Raw genomic sequence first — 9,550 nt, forward strand, 5'->3', positions numbered from 1 at the left:
TTTTGGGATCATCCGTTGATGAAGAGGCTGAATAGGAGCTGCCTGCAGCGGCAAGGAGTTTTCCATATGATTTTAAACAATTATAGGAAGACAATTTGAAAGGGAGGAGCTGAAACTACCTGCTACAATATCGGCATAGGAGTTTCTTATTTTTGGTAGTAATGTCTATACACATTGTGTATGGCACCAACCAAAATCAAGCAAAATTAAAATCCTAAAACAAAGTTATATAAACATAAGAAATACATTAAAACAAATTAGTCAAATTTTCTTTCTTCATCACAAAACAACCATAACATTCATTTAACATAACAAGTCTTTATTACACAGTCAATGCGAGCAGCGAATCGTTCATATTTCGTAAAACAATCATAATTCTACTGCCCACGCTACTAACAAAAGCACCGACAGCATTCTTTCTATCACAGTCTTTACTTAGTGATGTTGATCAATGTTGGCGTAGCTTTCGCCTCCGTGGCCGTGTTCCTCAAGATGTTCACCGTAGATGGCCGGATGCTGAGCATGTCCAGCACGCTGCACATGAGCCTGGAATCCAGCATGTTTGTCCGATTTGTAGTTCACCACTCGGTGTGTGCCGTCGGGCTCATGAAGGGAGTACGATCCCTCCACAGCATCTCCGTCGCGATGTTCCCACTGTTCCTTGTTATCACCAGTGTGGGCATCCTTAACACCGTACTCAAACTTGTACTTGGGATGAGAGTGGTAATCTTCGGTTGCCAACACGACAACTGCCAAACAGGCAACCAGAGCAATGAACTGCAATTAAAACATAAGTTATTAGAGCAATTTTATGGGACGGAAAGAATAATTTCACTTGCTGGCTACCTTAAACATGTTGGATCTCCTGTTTGAATGGCTTGCTGCACCAGGCTGACTAACTGACCTATTGGTTGAGTGCTGTTACGAGACTGATACCTATCTCAGCTTGGCATGGAATATTTATACGAAAGTTAATTTTGTTTGCACTTGAAGCGACTGAGCTATATGTGGCGATTTGTTTCTTTTTTCCATTTTCCTGCGGGTGTTCATTTACATGCTACTACTTTGTCATGTAATCATTTTGAGCTTTTACACTACAACTCTTGCAGTTTTCCTTTCGCTTCAGATAGTTTTTTTTTGGCTAAGGTTCTTGGCATATTTCGGGTGTTTTTGAGCCACAATCGCACACAAAAATAAAAATGTGAAGAAAGAATGGCCGAAGAAGAAAAAGATATCATTAGTGAGCAATATTCATCTCGGTTTCATCACCAAGATGAGAACGGTCTAGAAGAGTGGCAATGTTTTTGACCGGCCCGACTAGCCGACTGGGCCGGTAAAAGAGCAAAAGCGTTTAATCTGAAACCTATTAGCCATAAACTTGAAAATACCATTGATCAAATTATTTTCACCGTGCGTTACTTTACCGGATCGAGCAGCTCAAGCTAATCGATGGCGATGCTGTGCGTTGGTCTAATGGAATGGATCTTCTACGACAGAATCTCCTTGATTGTGGGGTGCAATTTCGTTCCAATGATTTTCAGCCGTTTCTCTGTCATTACCACTCGGATTTTCTCTCCGACACATCTTTCGCGATTTAGTGGGTATGGATTTTGGAGGTGATCGAAGATAATTAGTTTTGTGGGCCACATGGTACAGCCTATCGAATGGAAAGCCGATGTTTTTTTTTCGGAGAGAACCTCTCGCATGCGAACTTTACTCAGCGGCATGCCCTCTCGTGCTGCATCAACCATTGTCAGCTTGTGCCCAAAAAGTGCCCCTTCATGAGTGGAACCCTCGGCGAGATTCAGTCTTTGATGCTCGGGTCTCTAATGCGTATAAATACATCAAACTACACTGCATTAAGCTATCAGTTGCGCAGTAGCTTCTCATCAAGTCACATTAAATCTAATTTCAGATAGAAAAATGTTCAAAGTAAGTTACTCACACACCATTTGAAAATAGAATCAAGATTAAAGGCAATACTATCACATTTCCAGATCATCGCTTTGGTTGCCTGCTTGGCCGTCGTTGTCTCCGCCCAGTATTACGGAGAAGATCACGGTCACCACAAGGAGGAACATCATGCCCATCCCAAGTACAAGTTCGAATACGGTGTCAAGGATGCCCACACCGGAGATCACAAATCTCATTGGGAAATTCGTGACGGAGATGTTGTGAAGGGTCAGTACACCCTTACGGAGGCCGATGGTAGTGAACGCATCGTGGACTACAAGGCTGACGACCACAACGGTTTCGAGGCTGTGGTGAAGAACGTAGGACATGGCCACCATTAGGAGGACAGTGGAAGAAATTCGTATTAATGTGGGAACAGTAAAAATGCGCGCTCGAGAGTACCAAAACCAATATGATTGGAACATTTGCTTCTGTAACGAATGTGATATTCTAGTTGTTGTTAAATGTATGAATGAAAGTTATTGATGTAATTCAACCAAATTTAATACTGTATTTTTTATCCGACCGTATCTGCCCGAAGACCTTTGATAAGTAGACAGATATTTTTTTGTTTTCATCTTGTATGTTCTAAATTATATTATTGAATATTGAATGATGATGTTGTTGGTGATGCCCTAACATCAATATCATTGCCTTTAGCCCATATACGGATTCTCTGCATAAAATCATCATTATCATAACCACATTTAAATTCAAAATCAAATACCGAATCGTATCCAAAGCGGAAAATTTGATCGATTGTGACAAATTATTTACCATTCGTCAAAATCTTCAGCATTTGTGGATACTTGGTCATCCAGATTAGTGCTCTTGAAATTTGCAGCTCTGGCATTGTTCTTCAAGAATCTCTACACTGAAAAAAGATATTGTTTTATATTACGAAATCGTTCGTTTGAACTACGAAATTATTCGTTGTTTTCTGCAACGAAACAGTTTCGTAAAATGTATGCAACCAGCTTTGTAATATGATTCAAGCTCGAAATCAAAACAAACAATGATTGTTATAATGTACGAAACATTTCGTAATCGAAATTCGTTTGTTTCGTATTAAGAACGAGCATTTATACTTCTTCTTACCTCCATCGGCTGCGGTCGTTTCATGTTGTATTTTACGAAATGTGTCTACGAAACCTTTCGTTGCAGAAAACAACGAATGATTTCGTAGATTAAACGATCAGTTTCGTAATACTAAACAATTGGTAATTCGAACAACACGAAAACGCACATCTACGAATTGTATATCGTACATCTTACGATTATTTCGTAAAGACACTGTATCGCGAAAATCTGTCAAGTACAAATAATTCGTACAATGAATGAAAATAGCGTTATATGTACGAAATCTTGTTTTACGAAATGGATTTTGGATAAAATACGAAGAGATGTTTTCAGTGTAAGAATATTACTTTCCCCTCACTGCAAAGCCTTTTTCCTGATACAACAACAGCTAATCCATATTGGTGTATGATGTACCAATATGGACTAGCTGTTCTTAAAAAAATCCGGATTACGGTGAAATTTCACCGTAATCTAACAGCTAAAGGTCTGATGAAAAATTACCGAACAATGCGTCCGGGAATCGACCTCCCAACCTATCGATCAAGAAGCAGGCTTTCTTTCACTATGCCAGTTTTCACTGCTTGATTGTGGTGTGCAAAAACTGAAACAACATGAGCTCATTCATGCCGGAGCGGCTGTCATGTCAATGATTTCACAGAAGTCACCGAACTGTTCGTTAGTTTTTCACTGGGTTAAAATAAATTTGTTTGTTTTCACGATTTTTTATCCGGTAAAATAGTAGGTGGCTGAAGACGGTGTAAATTATCTTCTTGTATTTATATGGCTTGGATGCCCTCAACGTGATTTTCGAAAGTTAACTAGCATTCTGTCCATAGCTAACTAGCATTCTGTCCATAACTTAGATTGACTACACATATCAATGGTTGCTATTCCGTGATTGACCAAAGTCAGTGAAAATGCACAAAGAATCAACTAAAAGTTCGGCTGGGATTGGCCATAATCTTCTTCAGTGTGCATAATTCAGTGCCTCTATTTATACAGGGTCAATAACGGCGCCGGCCACGTCCTTGCAGTCAGGTGGGATTGGAGAAAGGAATGTTAGTGTGTAACCTTTGCTATTTGGAGACCGTGTTTTCCTCTGCATCTCCACAAAGGTTACTGGGAGGGAAGTTTGTTAATGGGGAGGATCGTTGGGTCACAGGATTCACTTTGATAAGCGATTAGACCATGATAAATGATTTGACGCGAGCAAAGGATCAAACACTACTCTCTGCTTCGCGAACCGCGCCACTAACACGATTGATCCTGCTCACATCACCCGCCCCCGCAGGAGCAAGTGACGCGAGCAAAGGATCAAACACTACTCCTAACTAGCATTCTGTCCATAAGAGCACAACTGCCCTATATGGATTTTCAAACCAACACCGTTTTTCATCCCAACCTTTATGTTTTAATATATACTTCACTAAAGTAGAAGCACCGGCTTTGGCCAGCTTAAGAGGAAATATTACATGGACTGCAAATACGCGAAATAAATGATTCCAATACATATTATGAATTAAAACATCAAAACTGATCATTATTTATTCCATTGAATATCGCGTTAGTGAGAATAGGCCACCTTACTCAGTTTTAGCCACATTCTTAACTTCGATTCCTAAATTGGCCAATCACATTGATTTCTAATGATACGATAGTGGTCAAACTAGGAAGACCCTCGTCAAATAAGGTGTATAGATGTTAAAACCCTAGGGAAAAATATATTTTATTTTATTTATCGAATCAATTTGGACGAATAAATGAATGTAGCTATCTCATGTGAATGCGTTCTACCAACAATAAAATGTTTCATGCATATTTTATGTTTAAAACGTTTTATAATCCACTATGGCTACAAGAAATAAGTGCAGTCCCATATTTAAAAATAAAGCTATAACAGTCCCTACATAAAAACAAATTTTCAAACTTTCAAAACAAATAGCAACTGAAAACGTGAATGATGTTCAGGTTCATAAGTTTTGCTGATCAATAAAAGTTAAATGAGTAATCGAGGATGAGTAGTGGTTAAAGTTATACAGATCACTTTTTCCGGAAGGAGAGTTGGGCCAATGGTTTCGAGATTAACTAGCCCAGGGCGTGAATAGTTGACTACAGTGGCCACCTTTGGGACCACTGGATGTCCCCAAGAGAACGTGTGGTTGGGGACAATTGGAATTGAACTCCAATACATATCGTACAAAGGGTCTTTCTTCACATCTTGTCATGAACAGGTTAACTACAGACTGAAAATGGTTATTAACTAGAATGGTCACTGTTGGGACCACCGGAAGTTCCCGAAGGAACCTGTCATTGAGAACATTTCTATTTTACACCAAAACATATCATGCGACAGCTTATTCTCCATGTCTTGTCGTGAATAGGGTAATTAACCTATAGTAGATATTTAACTACATTGGCCACGTTTGGGACCACCGGATGTCCTCAAAGGCACCAGGGATTGGAAAAAAAATATGTTTCCACGACAAAACATATCGTGCGACGACTTATTCTTCATGTATTGCCATAAATAAGGTAACTTTAGACTCAGTGTCACTAGTTTGAGTCAATTATCATTGTTGAGCCACTTCGTCTCCGTTGAATCAATTTTCTGTAAGGGTTGAAAGATCAAGATATTTTATATATAAGGTACCGTGGGGTAAGTGGATACAGAAAAATCAATAGTCACCTTGATTGTTATGTACGGCTAACGTGAATAATTTAATTCAAACTTTTTTCTGTGGATAATAAATGATGGACTAATATACTTCAAATCGACATGTATTTCGATTTTTCTGATTGTTATGTATTGAGTATGAGGGACTTAAAAATTTGCGCCAAATTATCCACTTGCCCCACCATGGTGGGGTAAATGGATCACCAATAAAAAAATCTGTTCTCAAAACAAATGTGGTGTAATTATGTATAGTAAGAATGATGTTACTCTCGTTCTTGTTATTAGTGCTAATGTAATGTTACATTTTAATACTTTGAAATTGGAAAGTATCTTTATTTAATAAAAATATAATGAAAAATATGTATGGATTGGTTCACATTGATTATAAGAAAAAAAACAAAAACAATGTAACTAAAATAATTGAGAGAAAATGCATCCATTTATACACAATAGTTATACAGAAGTATTGTAGGATTATTCCTAACGATGTTTTCGAAAAACACTCGTAGTTTAAAAATATTAGTTACATTTACTTTTGAACAACGGAGACGAACCAGCCACTGGCTGAAAGTCTCCTTAATATAGGTAAAATAAATAATGAATAAAATACTTTTGAACAACAAACCGAAATTCTTCTATTCTATTTATGCATATATTTGTATCATCTGTCCAGAACAATTTATATAGTCAAATAAGGTACGGTACTGTGCGTTCAATTGTAAAATTAGTATATTTTGCTCTTTTGCAACTCAGCTTAGATAAACCACGAAAAGTTTCTTACCTGCTTTGGGCTGGCGTGTGAGTTTTGAAATTATTATTCTTTTTTATTTGTTTATATACCAGAGAGGTTAAAAAACTTTTAGGTGGAATAATACAATTTTTCTATAGTCAATTTGACAAATTTTAGCTGGTAATGGAAAAAAATAAGGAAAACAACATTTGCGGATATGGAAACTTATTAAAATTCTCGTAAAAAGTCTGCCAATAAATGATAAAAACACTTGATTCACTTACCCCACCCCATTAAAAAGTAGGGGTAAGTGTACCATGAACAATAAATCTGTATTTGTTTATAAAAATCACATATTTTTCATTGTGATTCACTCAATTAGAACTGCAATCCTCACCATGTGTCGAAAAAAATAATAGTATTCGATTTTAGACAGAAATACAATGGATTTTTGGTTGAATGCTTCCGTGGAATCAAATCAAGAACAATGTCGAAATCGATACTCAAAGCTTATTGAGTTACGCTATGAATTACACCAGTAACTTGGGTGATGTCAAAATATTGACTGGTCGTAGTAGGGGATTTTTTTCCGTACAAAGTGGGCCAGTGGGTCTCAGATTTTCATGAAACTTTTTCCACAGGCAGGGCTCATCAATACAGTCATCTCTCTCTTACTCGATATTCTGTATCTCGATATTTCCCCTAACTCGATGGAATGCGCGGTCCCTTCAATTTAGCATGCTTTGATACCTCTGTAAGTCGATACCTCTCTTACTCGATGTTCCCTAACTCGATGCTATCTGTTCCAGTTTCCCAAGTGAATTTACCTCTCTAATTCGATATTTCCATGAAAAGTTCCAAATGTCCTCCAAATGGTAAACAATTTCAAGAATTTAAATATTATGACTAAATTGATAGCAAAATTGAGGTTTACTGCCTTTTTCTGGGTAATCAAATTTTCAATTTTTGCCGACTGGTAAAAAAGTGTAACATGTGTGAATATGGTAAAATTGTATTATATTTCACATTTAAATTACTATTTTGAATGTATTTTGTCAAAATAATTAGTAAGGGAGAGTTGACTGTATATGAATTAAAAAAAATTGAGAAAAATTCAGGGTCGCTTATTTTCCCGGAAAACTCAGTTGGATTTTTTTCGTTTTCCTCTGACACTACTACAAGGTGCAGGTAGTTAGGACGGAGCTGGAGTTGGCCATGGCTGAGCGAGCAGGAGGCGAAACAAAAAAAGGATCTCTACCCGTTTGGCATGCATTTTCACGGATCCACTGGCGAATGAGGAAAGTTGTATACTGGGTGTAAATTTAACTGAGGCTCACTTGGCTAATCCTGGCCTAGCACGTAATGTGGCCCGTGGCATTCCAGATATGGAGGAAATATTTTGAGGGCAGCTTGATGGGGGTGATAATTGGAAGTTCCGCAGAATTGTATCATTAAAAGTTATTTAATTATCCAGGAATTGTTTTTCTGCTGCTTTTAATAATTTCAGAAAATCATATAAAGATTTCTAGGTGAACTTCCAGTAATTCCTTAATGAATATGTCTGTTGTCCAAGGGGATTCCTTTATGACCACGAGGAAATCCTGGGTGAATCATCCCCGATATTTCTTGTTCGCATTCTGCCGGGAATACTAGGTATTATTAAGACCAGCATTGCAATTTACTACCTAAAATAATCCTAAAAATATTTCGAAAAATTGCTTCTGGTGTATTCGAGTTTTTTGTTAGAAATGTATTGAACAAGATTCTTTAGAGAAGTTTGAAGGTTTTTTTTCAGGACGCTCGTGATTTTTACAGATTCTTCAGGTAATGGTTCCAGGAACTCGTCAAGGAATTGTTCCAGGATTTTTCCGGAAAGTTATTTTAGAAACTCCTTTACTGATTGCTCTAAAATTTCTACACTTCCTCCGAAAACTTCTTCAACGTTACCTCCATTAATCCATGTTTATCTGAAAATTCCTTCATGCCGTAAATTTCACTAGAAGTTTATCCAGGATTTCATCCAGCGATAAATTTTTTTGCAGTGATTCATTAATAAAGTCTTCCAGAAATTCAACTGAAAATCAATCCGAAAATAACACTTCCTCCGAAAATTTCTCAAAATATTATTCCAGGACTTCCTCCGGATTTTTTTCCAACAATTAAATAAAATCCTCCATGTATTTCTCCGGAAATTCTTTCCGGAACGCTTTCGGGGATCTGTCTGGCATTTCCTCCGGAAGTTTCTAGAGTGTACTTTAAAATTCCTTTGTGTTCTTCGGTACTGTCTATCTAATTTTCTTCAGAATTTCTTAAGAATTTCTTTCGGAAAGTTGCTTCAGGAAGTTCTTTTCGATTTCTTTCGAAATGTTCTTGGACGTTTGTTTTGGCGTTTCCTTCAAAATTTTCTTTGGGGTTTCATTTGAAATTTCCTGTGGAGTTTCCTTACGAATTTCTTTTAGAGTTTCGTTCGGAATTCCTTTGGAATTACCTTAGGAGCTTCCTTTGAAATTCTATTTGGAATTTCTTTTGGATTTTCCTTTGGATTTTTTTTTTCGGAATTTCCTCTCTTCATTAAAATTTATTTTGGAATTTCTTCCAAAATTTCCTTTCGAGTTTCCTCCAGATTATCCTTTGAATTTACTTTGGAGTTTGCTTTGGGATTTCTTTTGCAGCTCCCTTCGGAGTTTCCCTTAGGAATAACTTCGAAATTTCATTTGGAATTTTCTGCAAAATTTTCTTCGGCGTTTCTTTTGGAATTTTCTTCTGAATTTCCTTCAGAATTGCTTTCGGAATTTCCTCTGGAATTTGCTTCGAAATCTCTTTCGGAATTTCCTTAGAAATTTCCTTTGGAATTTCCTCTGGAATTGCCTCCATAATTTACTTTGGAATTCGCTTCGGAATATCCTATGCAATTTCTTTTGGAGCTAGCTTCGGAATATCATTTAAAATTTTCTGCGCACTTTTCGTTGGAATTTTCTTTAAAATTTGCTTCGGAGAAAATTCATTCGGATTTATTTTTATGGAATTTCCTGTGGAATTTCATTTGGAATTCCTTTCGGGATTTGCTTTGGAATTTCTTCGGAAGATCGTTTGGAGCTACCTTTGGAATTTTA

At 37.1% G+C, this 9,550-nt stretch overlaps 2 protein-coding genes across 2 annotated transcripts; one reads left to right on the forward strand and one right to left on the reverse strand.

Moving 5' to 3' along the window:
- Nucleotides 1–298: 298 nt before the first annotated feature.
- Nucleotides 299–999, reverse strand: LOC5571364 (cuticle protein 19). The gene is made up of 2 exons (XM_001659596.2): nucleotides 847–999; nucleotides 299–777 (listed from the first exon to the last, which is right to left on the reverse strand). The coding sequence occupies exons 1-2, from the start codon at nucleotides 853–855 to the stop codon at nucleotides 436–438; spliced, it is 351 nt and encodes a 116-aa protein (XP_001659646.1). The 5' UTR covers nucleotides 856–999; the 3' UTR covers nucleotides 299–435.
- Nucleotides 1,000–1,788: 789 nt separating this feature from the next.
- Nucleotides 1,789–2,454, forward strand: LOC5571365 (cuticle protein 8). Its single transcript, XM_001659597.2, has 2 exons — nucleotides 1,789–1,932; nucleotides 1,998–2,454. Exons 1-2 carry the CDS (start codon nucleotides 1,924–1,926, stop codon nucleotides 2,292–2,294), a joined length of 306 nt encoding a protein of 101 aa, XP_001659647.1. The 5' UTR covers nucleotides 1,789–1,923; the 3' UTR covers nucleotides 2,295–2,454.
- The last annotated feature ends 7,096 nt before the right edge of the window (nucleotides 2,455–9,550 follow it).

This window comes from Aedes aegypti, chromosome 2, assembly GCF_002204515.2.
Source record: "Aedes aegypti strain LVP_AGWG chromosome 2, AaegL5.0 Primary Assembly, whole genome shotgun sequence".
Classification (NCBI taxonomy): Eukaryota; Metazoa; Arthropoda; class Insecta; order Diptera; family Culicidae; genus Aedes; species Aedes aegypti.